General features: G+C 41.8%; 1 protein-coding gene across 2 annotated transcripts in view; it reads left to right on the forward strand.

Moving 5' to 3' along the window:
- The window catches only part of LOC122560805 (GRAM domain-containing protein 2B-like), a 49,732-nt gene that overhangs the window by 21,988 nt on the left and 11,191 nt on the right, over positions 1–16,553 (forward strand). The window contains exon 11 of one of the 2 annotated variants that reach the window (XM_043711926.1): positions 14,541–14,610. In XM_043711926.1, coding sequence (XP_043567861.1) covers positions 14,541–14,573 — 33 coding nt within the window. In that variant the 3' untranslated portion in view covers positions 14,574–14,610. Of the gene's footprint in view, positions 1–9,504; positions 10,623–14,540; positions 14,611–16,553 lie in introns of those variants that run through there. The other variant, XM_043711919.1, reaches the window with a different exon arrangement.

Here is a 16,553-nt window from a genome sequence, read left to right on the forward strand (position 1 = left end):
TATATCTGTGTTCAACCTGAACAGCAGTAAAAGATGTGAAAATCTGATGTTCCCACAATGCATGTCGTTGAATAAATTTGGTTATGGTTCCAATTTCTGGTAAATAGATATTGGACACAATAGAGAATAGAATTGGACCTTATTGTAAATACAGTACTGACATTGACTAAATGAAATTTTTAATTAGAGACCATTACTTTAATGTCCCAACTCAGTACCTATGTCAGGAATGCCTTTTGGAGAGGAAGATAAAAATCCTATTGTAGGTGAAAACATTTATACATCAATGAACTGTAAATGAGTTATTTATTTGCCTACTCAGAATATTCATTTGTCTATTTTGTTTCAAATTATCTGTTGAAGAGTTTGGCTTTGACTTTCATAAAAACTGATCTAATTTTGGTAATGAACTGTATTTGTCCAATACTTATTGGAAGTGCCTTGTACAATCTGCAGCTCATTATAGACCAATGTGTACCTCTAGGAAATCATACTCACTGAGAAAAGAGTAGAAGTGAATTGTCTGCAAATGTACTTATTAACCTGACACCAGTTGTATGGAAATTCTGCAGCCTTTCATTAGGGATGTGCTGTTGCTTTAATTGCAGCTCACAAACAGCAAATTGCGCAAAAAAGACCATGACCACATTTGTTGAATGTGCAGAGCTTTTACTTAAAAAGATAAATTTTAACAAATTGGAGTGTATATTACAAATGCCTATATGGCCATCACCCACTGAACAAGTGTAGATGGCCAACTGCACATGTCCAGATGGCACTGGTGACTCTTGGCATTCACAACTTTTGCCTAGGCTGTGAGACAGCAACAAGGTTATGGCAAGTTGCAGTAATCACATGGGGATGTCCCTGGCTGTTTGCAAAGCTAGCATGTTTCTCTGACAGAGAGCTGAACCTACTAGGAAATAATTTTGTGTTTTGCCCTAGGCTCATTTTCAATCAAAATCACTTCACATTAATACAGTTAAGCCAAATGCTGTAGATGCTGTTGGTTAATACTTGTTAAATCCTCATGCTATCTGTCAAACCAAAGGTATGTGGTAGATATTTCACTTGACATCTTTGCGCATATGTGCAATTTGTGCCACCTAGTGGTGGCATTAAACAATTCCCCAGCCTCGATAAATCTCTGCATGTGAAGAAAAACTTGCCACAGTCATAGGTTAAGTTGAAATGGCCATATCTGCACATTTTATTTGGCTTATCCTGAGGAAAAGGCATATAGAAAAGTATGATACAAGGTGGCAGGGAAATGTTTGCCAAATCTGGGTTTTTGAGGATATAACTAACAGGGTAGGTAACAGAAGTGAATATTGTACACTTGTATTTTCAAGAAATATTCACAAACTTGCCACACAAGGTTGCTGCACAGGATTAGCAATCATGTGATTGGGGTAATACATTAGTTGCGTTTATTTTGAGAATTAGTTGTTCTTTCTGTAGGAAATATGTGCTACTGACAAGGGGGCTTGTTTGTTGGCCAGTCACTGTCCTTGAGGATGGTGATAGACCCCCTTCTTAAACAATTCAATCCATGTCGGGTAGGTGCACCCGCAGAGCTATTAAGAAGGGAATTCTAAGACTGTGACCTAGTGACTCTGATATTTGCAAGTTAGGACAGTGTTTGTCTTCAAGGGGTACTTGAAGATGATAGTGTTCCCATCAATCTACCTTTGCTCTTCTAGGTAGCAAAAATTGCAGGTGTGAAGGTGCCTTGGTGGAGTTGCATGGCTGTCTTGTAGATGGAAAATATTGAGATTGTGGAGGGAGTGAATTTGGGTGTTAGATGGGACACCAATCTGTAGACTCCTTCGTTCTGAATGATGCAAAGCATCTTGAATATTGTTGGAGGTATACTCATCGAGGAAATGGAAAATGTTTCATCACACTCCTGCCTTGTTCCTTGGTCAGGCTTTGGGTGTCAGGAGGTGCATAACTTACCTCTGACCTGCTGTTGTGGCCATAGTATTTATATGGCTCGGACAGTTCAGTTCATATCTGTCCACGGTTAATCAGTAAAGAAATGAGATTTTCCAAGTTGGTGAAAATTGTCCGATTTTCTCCCCAAGCATTTAACAGCAAGTTGAAGTCTCGCTAGTGAGCAACAACCTGTCTATTTGCCTCTCATAGTTAGTCAATCTCACCACCTCCTCTATGGAGTTTGCTGTCTTTGTATATGAATGAGAGAAACCTGATATCTGAAATGAAAGTGAGTTCAGGTACCTGGCACTGCTTGCTCCTCCAGGTCCCTATCCTGGCCTGAGATGCTGGGCACAGCTCATGGAGCATGGCCAGCAGTGCCCACCTATACACTCATCCACTGAAGTTGGCATCGAACATGCTTCAGCCTCATCACATCACATCATCAAGGCACATTTCTGACTGACTATGGTATGATTCATCACTTTAATACATTTCAGAGCTTGTTAAGACCGTTTGGTTTTTTTTTTCATTGTAATACTGCTCCCAGGCTGCTTGGTGTACAGGGACCAGCAGCCACTTCTATCATTGGAGAAAGATGTGTATTGGGCCTCTTCACTTTTAGCACTCACTCATTTCGTGCCTACTTGGTCACAGCACCACCATCTTGCCTTTTCGATTTTTAGAACTTCCGTCTTGTTTTGGCGCTTTAGCACAGACAAAAGGCCAGGCAGCCTGTCATGTCTGCCAACAGGGATCAGCCAAGGGCATGTGACTGACTGACTGTATGGCACCATGCTGTATTCATCTCACACCCTGGGTCAGTAGCTTACATGGTAGACATGCTCCATGTACTTCAGCCAAATGCCATGTCTCAAATTCTTAAGGGAAAGGTCCTTAGTCAATTGTAAGAGGATTGTGTTAGTCAATCAGGGAGCACTGGCACATCGTTGATCTCCATCCAGGTGTTTGGATGTGGTTGGTTGGCTGCTTCTACAGTATTTTCTCCTGTGTTTGGCTTCTGCTACATGTGTTGGAATAAGATCTACACATGGATCTTTGACATAGTAGGAATTCCATAAGTCACCTTGCTAGATTCCATGTCCCACTTTATGGAGGACTGTAGAAAACCTACCATTTATGTGGGAGGTGAATGCTGACTATTCCCCTTTTACTGAGGACGTGTTCAGTTTTTGAGATCTCTGATGTCAACCTTGTTGGAACTGTGTCCAGTAGATGCAGCTACAGCAGTGATTATTGTCACTAGACAACAAAGGCGTGGAGGAGGAAGAAGTATGGCAACAAACCTGGAACCAGCAACAACCTCAGCAGCTCCCAAACAGCCTCCACGTTGGGAAGTATCAACAGAAAGTTCTTCTTGGGATGCAGGGGAGATACAGGAGACCCAAAGTCTACTGTCCTCAATGCCTTTGCCTTTTCTTTCCGATGTGCAAGACACTGTGCACACTGTCTCAGGATACCAGAACAGTCATCAACTGAAACAACTTATGACTTGCCAGAGTTGTAGCCATCCTGTTGCAGCAACCTTTAATGGCCAGTTCCCCCAGATTCAAGGAGAAAGTGAGGTCTGCAGATGCTGGAGATCAAAGTTGAAACTTTATTGCTGGAACAGCACAGCAGGTCAGGCAGCATCCAGGGAACAGGAGATTCGACGTTTCGGGCACAGGCCCTTCTTCAGGAATGAGCAGAGAGTGTTCAGCTGGAGAAGATAAAAGGTAAGGAGGAGGGACTTGGAGGAGGGGCGTTGGAAATGTGGTAGGTGGAAAGAGGTCAATCCAACGCCCCTCCTCCAAGTCCCTCCTCCCTACCTTTTATCTTCTCCTGCTGAACACTCTCTGCTCATTCCTGAAGAAGGGCCTGTGCCCGAAACGTCGAATCTCCTGTTCCCTGGATGCTGCCTGACCTGCTGTGCTGTTCCAGCAATAAAGTTTCAACTTTGATATCCAAATGAATCCAACAAGAACTGGACCAAGCATATGTGGTACTCATAATCTTCTTCATCCTAAGTATACGCATGATTTTACTACAACTGCTAAGTATTTCATCAGTAATATTTTCAGCAACATAACACAAAACATCGCAGATAAGAAAAACTGCAGCATATTAACATGCCAAATTTCCCCTAAAGTAAATGCATTAAAATTCCATCAAATTTGACAATATTGTTATGTATTTGGCTTTAAGGGGTTAACACGTAGGGGGTTCTTGGTGCTGGGGTCTGTTTGGAGGTGACGGAAGTGACGGCGGATGATGCGCTGTACATGGAGATTGGTGGGGTGGTAGGTGAGGACCAGTGGGGTTCTGTCCTGGTGGCGGTTGGAGGGGCGGGGCTCAAGGGCGGAGGAGCGGGAAGTGGAGGAGATGCGGTGGAGGGCACCGTCGACCACGTCGGGGGGGAAATTGCGGTCCTTGAAGAAGGAGGCCATCTGTGTTGTACGTATTTTCAAGCCAATATAGACTATAACATGTTGTGTTGAGAGCACCATATCCTAGCGTGGCTGGCTTCTTTATTGAAAAGGGGCTCCATTCTGTCAATATTCATGTGATTTGTGGTCATTGGTACCACATCTTGGAAGTCTGTACTGCACCCTAGAAGCTGCCATGATACGTATATCCTTAAGGACACTTTATTTTTCCTGATTCATTTCAAGGGGCTAGATACACAGGAGTGGCTTCTAGGACTAGCCTCTGCAAAACAGTGACTTGATTACTTTAACACTAACCCCCTCCTGCTGTTCTGTGGAGCAGGTGACTATCATCTCTGAAAAGGGGAGTTAGAGTGATTATGCAGTACTATCTGGGGCGGGGGGAAGAGGTGTCACATAATCCTTGCATGCTGTACCATGTACAGTTAGAGCAGATAAAGAAGGGATATGATGGAGAATGGAGAGCAGGCAGAGCAGCAGCAGTCTTCCCAGAAGAAAGATGATCAGAAGGAACCATCACTCTCCATGTGATCTACTCTACTCAGCAAGCCATTAGAGTACTACATTATTGACATATAGTTCCAGTAGATTAGTGAGGTATGTAGAAACTGGAGCTCTTTTTTTTTCTCCCTGTATTTTCCATTGTGGACTGAAATGGGAAACTGGAAAGGATTGTTCTGCTTTTACAGTTTAAGTAACTTGCTTTTTCAGTTATGTTTTAGTTCAAGCAGTGGAGGAAGGTGTTTGTGCCATCAGGGGGTGAGTGTTTTGGCCAGCAACAATAACTGGTTAGTTTATTTGTGACCAGTTGTGCATAATAACGGCTTTTAGCCTGACCAACCACCTGATTTGGTTTCTGGGAAGCTGAACAGCTTGCGGGTGTGATTGATGCTGGCAGGAGCCTTTGGACAGCAGCAAGGGCAGATGGTGCGTCTTTCTGTCCAGTAAGATCCCCAAAGCCAGTTGATTTTACCTCACCAGTTGCTAGAAGCTGCGGCCGTTAACCAGTAACCGGATGACTTTGCCGTTAATGAACCAATCACCTGTGCCTCCTGCAAAGAGGTGAAAAAGGATCTTGAAAAGCGAGACAGAATCTCAGCAAATCCTGGCAAGTGGCTTGGGGCTATTAAATTGCTTTCCCAATATATTTTTTCCTTTCATCTGTAACTTCTGTTGTTTTACTTATAAGCCTGTATCAGAGTTTTATAAGGGTCTTTAGAGTTTTAACTGGTATTGTTGTATGGTAACTGTGTAGTTGCGTACCTGTCATGAGCATCCATTTATTTGTAATAAATCATAATTCTTGTCAATTAGAGAAACTTAGGCTGACAGCAAACATAGACTATCAGACAGGCAAATGGAGAATTTTGTGTACTTAGAGACATAGAGATGTACAGCATGGAAACTGACCCTTCAGTCCAACTTGTCCATGCCGACCAGATTTCACAACCCAATCTAGTCTCACCTGCCAGCACCCGGCCCATATTCCTCCAAGCCCTTCCTATTCCTAAAGCCATCCAGATGCTTTTTTAGAGGTTGCAATTGTACCAGCCTCCACCACTTCCTCTGGCAGCTCATTCCATACACGTACCACCCTCTGCGTGAAAAAGTTGCACCTTAGGTCTCTTTTATATATTTCCCCTTTCACCCTAAATGCATGCCTGTAGTTCTGGACTCACCCACCCCATGGAAAAGACTTTGTCCCTCATGATTTTAGAAACCTCTACAAGGTCACCCCTCAGGCTCTGACGCTCCAGGGAAAACAGCCCTAGCCCATCCAACCTCTCCCTATAACTCAAATTCTCCAACCCTGGCAACATCCTTGTCAATCTTTTCTGAACCCTTTCAAGTTTCACAACGTCTTTCCGATAGGAAGGAGACCACCAATGTCCTGTACAGCTGCAACATGACCTCCCAACTCCTGTACTCAATACTCTGACCAGTAAAGGAAAGCATACCAAACGCCTCTTTCACTATCCTATCTACCTGCAACACCACTTTCCAGGAACTATGAATCTGCGCTTTGTTCAGCAACATTCCCTAGGACCTTACCATTAAGTGTATAAGTCCTGCTAAGATTTGCTTTCCCAAAATGCAGCACTTCATTTATCTAAATTAAGCTCCATCTGCCACCTCAGCCCATTGGCCCATCTGGTCAAGATCCTGAGATAGCCTTCTTTGCTGTCCACTACACCTCCAATTTGGTGTCATGTGCAAACTTACTAGCTATACCTCTTATACCCACATCCAAATATTTTATATAAATGACGAAAAATAGTGGACCCAGCACCGATCCTTGTGACACTCCACTGGTCACAGGCCTCCAGTCTGAAAAACAACCCTCCACCACCACCCTCTGTCTTCTACCTTTTGAACCAGTTCTGTATCCAAATGGCTAGTTCTCCCTTTATTCCATGAGATCTAACCTTGCTAACCTGTCTCCCATGGGAAACCTTGTCAAATGCCTTACTGAAGTCCATGTAGATCACTTCAACTGCTCTACCTTCATCAATCCTCTATTGCTTCTTCAAAAAACAAGTTTGTGAGACATGATTTCCCACACACAAAGCCATGTTGACTATCCCTAATCAGTCCTTGCCTTTCCAAATACATGTAAATCCTGTCCCTCAGGATTCCCTCCAACAACTTGCCCACCACCAACGTCCGGCTCACTGGTCTGTAGTTCCCTGGCTTGTTCTTACCACCCTTAAAACAGTGGCACCACGTTAGCCAACCTCCAGTCTTCCGGCACCTCCCCGTGACTATCGTTGATTTCCCTAGCTTCCCACCTGATCAGGTCCTGGGGATTTATCCACTTTTATGCATTTCAAGACATCCAGCACTTCCTCCTCTGTAATATGGACATTTTTCAAGATGTCACCATCTATTTCTCTACATTCTATATCTTCCATGTCCTTTTCCACTGGTAAAATCTTTTAACTTTATGGCAACTTTCTTGGGGGAATAGCTTAATTTTTAGCATTCTACCCCACTGAGGCCTGACTGGTGAAGTGATCATTCATTGGTGAATTTGTTGTTTGTCAAAAGGCAAGCAGCCCCAGTTCAGTCCAAGAAGCTTTTTTTCATTTGGTTTTTCGTTGCTTTTTCAGTTGTTTATTAAAAGTTAACCCTCTAAAGTGTTTCCAGACTTTCCAACATATGATGCTGAATATTCAACATTGACAAGATGTCATGCTACATTGGGGATGAGAGGAAGAATGGCATTCCTTCAGATGGAGTTCTAACATAGTGTGACATGTAAGAACAGGTAGTCTCTATAGCTTATTCTTGCAGCTAGTTACAGTGACAGCTGATCAGACAGGTGAGGATGCAAAGTGATGATACATTTACGAATGTGAGATTCTATTTCCCATGAAGTGTCACCTGAGCAACCAGTGTTCCCTCTGAAGCTTTTATTTTCTGCTTCACTCCCACTAGGTGTACCATGTAGGGCTATTTATCGCTGAATTGAATTAAGTTTATTGTCACATGCTCACAGTGAAAAGTTTACAAGTCGCCACTTATGGTGCCATCTTGGATACAAAGATATCTTTTGTTTTTATTTGTTCAGGGGATGAGGGTGTCACCAGCTAGGCAGCATTTATTGCCTCCTCTAATTGCCCAGATGGCTGTTAAGAGACAACCACATTGTAGTAGGTCTGGAGTCACATGTAGGCCAGAACAGGTAAGGATGGCAGGCGTCTTCCATTAAGGGCATTAGGGAACCAAATGGGTTTTAGATTCTTAATTTCAGATAATTATTGAATTCAGATTTCATCATCTGCCATGGTGGGATTCAAACCCGGGTCCTCTGATCATTATCTGGGTTTCTGGATTAACAATCCAGCGATAATACCACTATGCCATCAGCTCTATAACCTATATATCCCCTCTATACCTATACCTAGGTACAGAAGCTTAGTTATAAAGCAGGAAAATAAGGAAAAAAAGTTAAATATTACAGCCCTTCTTACTAAAGAGTAGAAAACCAAAGAAACAAGGTTAGCTGTTCAACACCACAGTCCAGAAGCGCGTGGCCATGCTGGGCTCAGGCTCCTCACAAGGACTCGACTTCTCCCTTGCCGACTGCTCTTGCCATCTGGTCCTGTTACCACCGCTGCCATGGGAACCCTGATCCTGCTCCCGCTCTCGATGCCAGAAAGGAAAGGACGAATGTGAAAGAGAGAAAGAAGAATGTGGTGTGCCTGGTTCTGGGGAGCAGTGGGCTCAGGAGCTTACCCTGCTGCAGCCATTTTAAATAACTGGCATTGTTTTAACCTGGTGCACAGCTGGGCTTTAAATATGGTGCTAGCAGCAGAAATTCCAGAAGGTAACCACAGTAGCAAATACGTTCAGCACCGGTGCGCACACAGTAGTACAACATCAGCCCCCTAAGGGCACAGTGCAAACATAATGAGGTGATTGTTGGAGAATTATGTGAAAGAAACTGCGGGAGTTCACAGAGAAATCCTCCACCAAACCTCTTGAAATTGACTGAGCTTTTTTTATTTCTAAAAATCAGCCAATTGTTTCATAACAATATCGCACTTTTCAATGCAGCAAATTTAGAACTATCAAGAGGGAATTGAGACCTGGAGTGAAAGTTGTCGAAAGCTTGAGGGGATGAGGAAGGTTTTTTTTTTAGAATACGGTCAGTGGACTGCAGTCTCTGCCACAAGACATGGAGCAGGGAAGAAGATATTGCACCTTCAGAGTCTGTCGATTTAATAGATCGTATCGAAGGTTGAAGAGGCAGAATAGGTTTTGGGCTTCGGTAGGAATTTGCAGATGTGAAAGGGGATTTCAAATTCATAGTGGCTTTTTGTGTGGTCAGTTGGTAAATTGCAGATATCATCTGTTGACCATTATATTGATAGAGAAACAAAGTATGAGTAATGGGACTGCTGATTTTCATGAAAATATTGTACCTCTGCAAAATATATAAAACTTAAAGGAAAATTGATAAACAAAAAAGAATCCCTTCTGTCTTCGGGCCTCAACTTGAATACTTGCTAAGGTTTGTTGTTTGTAAAGACAGTTTTTGAGCTGTAATTATTTTAAATCTGCTAGAATTTTCCTCTGCACATGCTTTTCTCAAAATCTTTACATTGAATTTCAGATACAGAAGAATCTACAAAAGCTTCTAGAAGGAAATGAATGAGATGCGCTACTTTTTATCATCAGTATGTTTTGTTCTCACCAAGGTCATACATCTCTGGAATGTAACGTGAACTCTGCAGGACAGGGTGTGGGATTGTTTAAGTTTTAATCTTGTGTTTCTCAGAATTCTGCGCAGCCTTCTTTCTAAGGAAATATGCAAATAATCTTCAAGTATCTGTGCAATAATGACCAAAAAATATCCTTTATCTAAAAATTAATTTTACACTTTTGAAAAATAATGAGATTTGTAGTGTTATGTATAAGAAATTGATTTTCTAAAAGTAGTCTAACCATTTGATTCTAAAAGCACTCCATTCTCTAAAGGTTATTAGAATACTTGGTGTAAAACATGTGTTGACCATGTGTATGATCTCCTTGCTCAATAGTCTGATATGACAAAATTGTTAGACTCCAGAATGTGGGGTAGGTTTTTATCTTTGGTGTCTTAGCACAGTCATAGGCTAAATCAGGCAAAGATGATCATGCAAATTCCAGATTTCCCTTCGAGGCAAGAAAATTAGACGAATAGAGCGATACAATTTTTCATAGCAAATTTCCATCTTTGTACCATGGCTAGATATTGCTTTACCCAGAGGCTAAGGATAACAATTTACCCTATTGTGTCTGATCAACAAGGGGATTGCATTCATGACTCTAGACGTACTCTATGTTCGTGTGAGTGAATTTATAACCGCATTGTGATCTGATACTATTTATATAAAATGCAATTGTGTTCTTTTAAACCCATTTCTATGAAATGATTTCTCACGAAATTCTGTAAATAAATTTTGCGCACACTAAAAGAATTTATGCTGTTTCTGGAGGTAACCTGGCAGACACGGTTTAATGTGGATCGTATTTAAACAGTTACTGGTTCTGTTTGGCAGTTTTACTAAAAAGGTGCTAAATATTGAAACATGATTGTTTTTTATATATCACCTATTTGTGGGATCTGAAATGAAACTTTTGTGCTGTTCACTTGTAGCAAAACATCTTAATTTTGTATATAACTGCTAGTTTTCTCAATGTAGAAGTGAGAATGAAAAAACCCTTCACAATAAAATGTTTGAACGCTGATCTACTTCTGTTGTTTCAATGAGAAACTACCTCCAGGAACTTGCACTACTTTGAATGCAGGCTGTTCCCATGGATACTCGCAGCATCATCAGCACCAGGAGAACTATCAATGCTTTTGGCCTGCCTGAGACTTTTATGGATCTCCCAGTGTATGGAGTTGTTCTGTATGAAATGTTGCGGATTGGCACATTCCTTAGTCCAGGGCTGCATTCCAAGAGAACTCGAGGCAGCCATTGCAGAGGTGCAAGGTCGCTCTCGAAGGTCTTTTGATCACTGTTTACTGAAGGGCTGGAAACTGTAATACCCCTCATACTGTCTGCCTCTCAAAGTATGTATACTGTAAGTCAAAAGTATCAAAGGCATTGAGGCACTTCAGTGATCATGTGCAGGAAAATCTCTTGATTGCAATTTCCCATTTGAATTATTTTGGTTGCATACATGATATGGAATGTATTTGCTAAGTACAAAGACTGTTAAGTGCTAAATTTGCAACTCTAATATTCAAATTTAATTTTTTTGTTTATCCACAAAATTTGTAAAACTTGCTTTCTTTTTTTCTTCAAACAAAAAAAGAATCTACTAGAGGAGCAAGGAGGTAAGAACTCAGACAGGCAGAGGAGCAGGTTAGAAAAGTTTCTGAAGACAGGCAGTGAGAGACAGCTAAATTCATTGGAGCTGTTTGGAGTTAGATCTTGTTTCACTACAAAGAAAGGAGCTCACTGTCCATTGAGTCTCTGGAATGCTATTATTGTCTTTTCTATTCTTAAATTTTAACCTAACATTACCACCAATTTGCACATTAATAAATTTATAAAAGCAACATAAGTGCGTAGGTACAATTTAAACAATGAACCGCCATGATTGCAAGACAGGTGATGTCCAAATCTGCAGTATGTGGGAGCTCCAATATCCCCCAATGTGATCCACGTTTGCAGTATTTGAAGATGAATAGCTTCAGCTCAAGAGTTTGAGTTGGAGGCTGAACTACAGACAGTGTAATAACGGGGAGAGGGAAACTTGCTTGTATCCTTTATACGAGGAGGCAGTCAGCCTACTTCAGATAGGGTCATCTTATCTGGTCAGTAGTTAGGGACAGGAGGGTGCAACTGTGAGTGAGGCAGTTAAGGGCACCCAGAGCACAGGGCTATCAGTCTCTGCAATTGTCCAACATGTTTGAGGTTTGCTCAGCTTGTTTGGATGTGTGCACAGGCTATGGGAGTTTGAGCTAGCTGACCATGGTACTGTGTTACAGGAAGCCGTTCAAGTAGGGGGGTATCAAGCAATGTGATAGGTGATAATTTTTTGAAAGGAATTTACACAGTGTAACAAAGAGCAAGATTCTGATTGACAGTGTTGCCAACCAGTGTCAGCATTTACTTCATCTCCTCAGGGAGAGAAAGGAACTTGTAGTGATACAGGCAGGATTCGGTGGTCCATGTAGTAATCAGTGGCACTAGGAAAGAGGTTCTGCGTAGAAAGTAAGAGCAGCTAGGCACCAAATTCAAAAGTAAAATCATTTTTTTTCTCTTTCCTTTTTATTTCTTTTTTTCTTAACCCTACACTACCACCTAACTGCGGTAGTGTTTATTTTCCCCAGCACCCATGTCGTGTGTATGCAGGTGTGGGACACAGTGAAAGACAAAAGGCCCACAAATCTATCTTCAATTTCCACCACCAGGAAGGAAGGAAACACCCGAGTGGTCAGTGACAAGCAGTGCCCTTCACATCAAAGGGCAATGCTGTGTGAAGGGGAGGGCAGGGATTAAATCAAAATAGAGTTGGACGGGGAAATAATACACTCCACTCCCTGCAGCGCCCACCTCTCCCTGAACAACTCCAGGGTGTTGGTGGACACCGCGTGCTCCTTCTCCAGGGACACCCGGACTCTAACGTAACCGCAGAAGAGGGGCAGGCAGTCTGTCCTAATGGCCCCCTCCACAGCCTGCTGCCTGGACCCTGTTTATGGCCAGTTTGGCCAGGCCCAGGAGCAGACCCACAAAGAGGTCTTCAGACTTGCCCTCCCCACTCCCTACCGGGTGCCTGAACATCAGGAGCGTGGGACTGAAGTGCAACCAAAAGCAGAGAAGGATTTTAAGAAAATCAAAAGGGGAGTGCAAGTGCCCACACCCAATGTATACATGGTCCATGGACTCCACAGCACAAGTAATTGGGCTGGGAGTCCATGAACCACTCTAATCTGCAGTTGCAGGGGACCACTGCGTGCAGCACCCTCCACCCCAGATCCCCGAAAGGGGGAGGACCCCTGCGTAGAGAGCCCTCACCGCCCAGTGAGAATCGATTTATTACCTGAGCCGTGTGCAAATTAGCATAGAGACCTGAAAATTAGAGATGAAAATGTATCAGTCTTTGAGCTATGAGAGAAGTGTATTCTGTTTTGTGGGTCACTGGCACTGGTATTAAAATAAATGGAGGCAGTACCATCAGAATGGGCTATGCCTGAACCACGGTGGGCCAGTGTCCTTGGGAACTGCGCAACTAATCACGTGGAGAGGAATTTAAATTAAACACTGGCAGGAGATCAATGTGGATCACCATGGTATGTCAAAGAATAGATAGAAGGTAAGAAACAAAAACAATAATATGGAAAATGAGGTTCAGAGAAGGCACAGTGGAAAAACAAGAAGCAGGAATCCACCAAGTATCAAAATGAAATCGTAAACTTAAAAAGAATAATCTGAAGGCTCTGTATCTGAATGCTCATGGTGTTTGTAAAGTAAAGATTGATAGGGTGTATTGAAATACAGTCTGATGGCCATTACAGTGACATAGCTGAGACATGACAAGTACAGGGTCCTGAATATTGAGCTGTGTATGATACTGAAAAAGATTAGGAAGCTAGGTAAAGGTAGAAAGGTAATTAATAGTAAATAATAATGAAAAACAACTCCGTTATTTAATGTGTCTTCTCTATACAAAATACAAAATAAATATCCAGTAATAGCTGTTTGTCAGGAGGTGAAAGGAGGAGAGAACTTGGAATTTCCAGTCATAGTGGAGTACTAAGCAAGCAGTGAAGTTGTGGGCTGACAGCTCACCACGTCCAGATGGATTTCGTCTTCTTGAAAGAGGTGGCTCATAACGTAGCAGACGTATTTGGTTAGAATTTTCCAAAATTCCCTCAATTCAGGAAAGGTTCCATTAAACTGGAAAATAGGGAATGAAAGGGGAAGATCACAAAATGGGAAGCAGACCCAGTGTATCCAGTACCTTATTAGTCACCTCTTTTCAGACCTTTAAAGATAAAGTCAATCAAGATCCAAAACTCATTAGTTCACAGTTCTCTCAGCTTGCTCAGAACTACTTCCCTGGTGATTGTGACTTCACCAAATCTGCCCTCTTCTCCCTTTGCCCCCCCCCCTCCCAAACCTCCCCTGATGTGAACAACCTTTATAGCATTCTCATGAATGAGCAGGTCAAGCTTGTTTCTGACTTTCTCCCAGGCAACAGAGCAGCTCATGGTTTGTTTTACTTTGTATTCCGCAACAGTGTTTGACTGAAGAATGCTTGTTGAGGAAGTACGAAACTTTCATGAATTACTATTGACAGAAATCCTACAATGAAAAAAATCTATTGATGCACATACTTGTGGAAGAAGCATTTGGCTCTAATGTAGATGTGTGCTATCAAACACCTGTTAATACCATCTGTTTTTCTTTTTTGAAATCTCTGCTTCCAGGTGTATTTGTTGACAAAAAGACCCTTATTAAATGTCTAGTTCAAATTTGTAAACTAATTATTAAATTAAAAATACCCAAGTGGAATCATTGTTATTTTGTCTGATCATTCTTCATGCCCATTTTTGTTTTAAAGAGGATGAATGTTGGGAAATGTAATTCAGCAATTGATCCAAGTTTTAGATTACTGCTAATTAATAGAATTTTTTAAAAAAAATTATAGTACAGAGGAAGTCATCCAGCCTATGGTACTTAAACCAAGTGCATCTATCCATTCAAATCTAACTTTCAAGGTGAGTGTACGTTACTTGAAGGGCATATCCAGTTTTTTTTAATGTGCTTAAGTCTTTGCGCCATACTTTCAGGCTGCAATTTCAAACCACCACCATCCTCCTGGCTGCAACACAGACCCAGATTTGCAGATGGCCCAAGTGGTCATTCCTGCTGCAGTCAAGTCACAATGGAAGAGCTCAGACAATTCAATATACCATCCAACTCCTGAGTAAGTTTTTTTTTAAAATTGAACATCCAACTTACCCCACACACCCCCTGAACTACAATTCAGATGGCCCAAGTGGTCATTCCTGCTGCAGTCAAGTCACAATGGAAGAGCTCAGACAATTCAATATACCATCCAACTCCTGAGTATGTTTTTTTTTAAATTGAACATCCAAGTTACCCCACACACCCCCTGAACTACAATTTCTTCAGACCTTGACCCAAACACCACTTAACTGCTACCAATCCCATATGTCCTACCCCACCCCACCAATCCTTGCCACTTTGAACCCTGTCACCCTATTTAGATGGCACTTGTTCCCTACTGACATGGCACCATACAAACTACCCACCTGGCATCTAACCCTCCCAGCACTGTTATTTCATACTTTGTCCTTTCATAGGCGTTGTCAAAGACACTGTCTATGATGCTGGACCTTTACAGCACAGATTATTGCAACTGACTGCTGTTAGAGAAGAGAATAGGGCTTGCTGCCTTCCAGTTGTTCTGCCTTACAAGGGAAGTGTCAGTGAATTATACGGCTTTGTATTTCTGAAAAAGCCCTGATAGGAGATGCCAATCAGAAATGTAGGGTCCTTTCTTTGTGCAAACAAGGAGTAGAGAGGCAATCTACATATGATTGGGCTTTCTGAAGAATGGCAATCTTTGTTTCACCTCCATTTCTGTCCTGATCCTTGTCTTATTGACTGCTTGCCAAATAAAGTGGGCTTAGCTCATCTACTCTGTGTAGACCCACCTCAATTCAATCTGTCCTGCATTTCCTTTCGATAGGATGGCATTGTTTTTATTGGAACTAATCTTTCCTTGTAGTTACAAATTTGCCAGACCTGACTGCATGCTTTTGTAAATTTCCTTGTACCCTCTAATGTAATCACAAGCTCACTGTCATGTGACTAGAACTGCACAGTATTCTAGTTTTCTTTAACTGGTGTTTTATACAGAACTAGCTTAATAACACAAACGTATTCCGTGCATTGGGTGATAAAGAAAAGTATCTCATCTGCCTACTAGACTATCTTATCTACCTACATAGGGATCTGGTACACCTAATGCCAAAGTTCTCTAATCTACCATACTTAGGATACTAACGTTTATTGTATATTCCTTTACCTTTGCCCTGCCTCTGCATTCCCTTTCATTACTCCAGATTGCATTCTATTTGTTAACTCTTCTTCCCACTTGACCATCCATTGGTATCTTTCTGTAGACCACAGCTCTTCCTCACCTTCAACCACACAACCAAATGTATATCATCTGCAAATTTAATTCTGATCCCTACTTTTAATCCTAATCCATTGATACTTACCATGAAAAGCAAGGAACCCAGAATAGAACACTGTAGAACTTGATTAGATATAGCCTTCCTGTCACTGAAGCACTCATTGCTTAAATGTTTGCTTTATGCCACTGACCCAAGTTTGGATCCAAAGTGTCACTTTTCTTTGTACTCTATGGGCTCTTAATTTCTGACCAGTCTGTGATGTAGATCTTGCTAAAATCCATGTAGTGCTTCTGTCATGAGTGACTGAATTTTTTGAGGCAGTCCAGTTAGACAACACCTCCCCTTGACAAATTTGTTCTAATGGTTCTTGACTAATTCATTGATACCTTTCTAAAATATAATACTGTCATTCAAACTTAACTTAACCAATAATTTACACACCGTTGAGGTGAAGCTGACAGCCTGTAATAACTCAGTCTATTCCCCCACAACAA

This window comes from Chiloscyllium plagiosum, chromosome 2, assembly GCF_004010195.1.
Source record: "Chiloscyllium plagiosum isolate BGI_BamShark_2017 chromosome 2, ASM401019v2, whole genome shotgun sequence".
NCBI lineage: Eukaryota > Metazoa > Chordata > Chondrichthyes > Orectolobiformes > Hemiscylliidae > Chiloscyllium > Chiloscyllium plagiosum.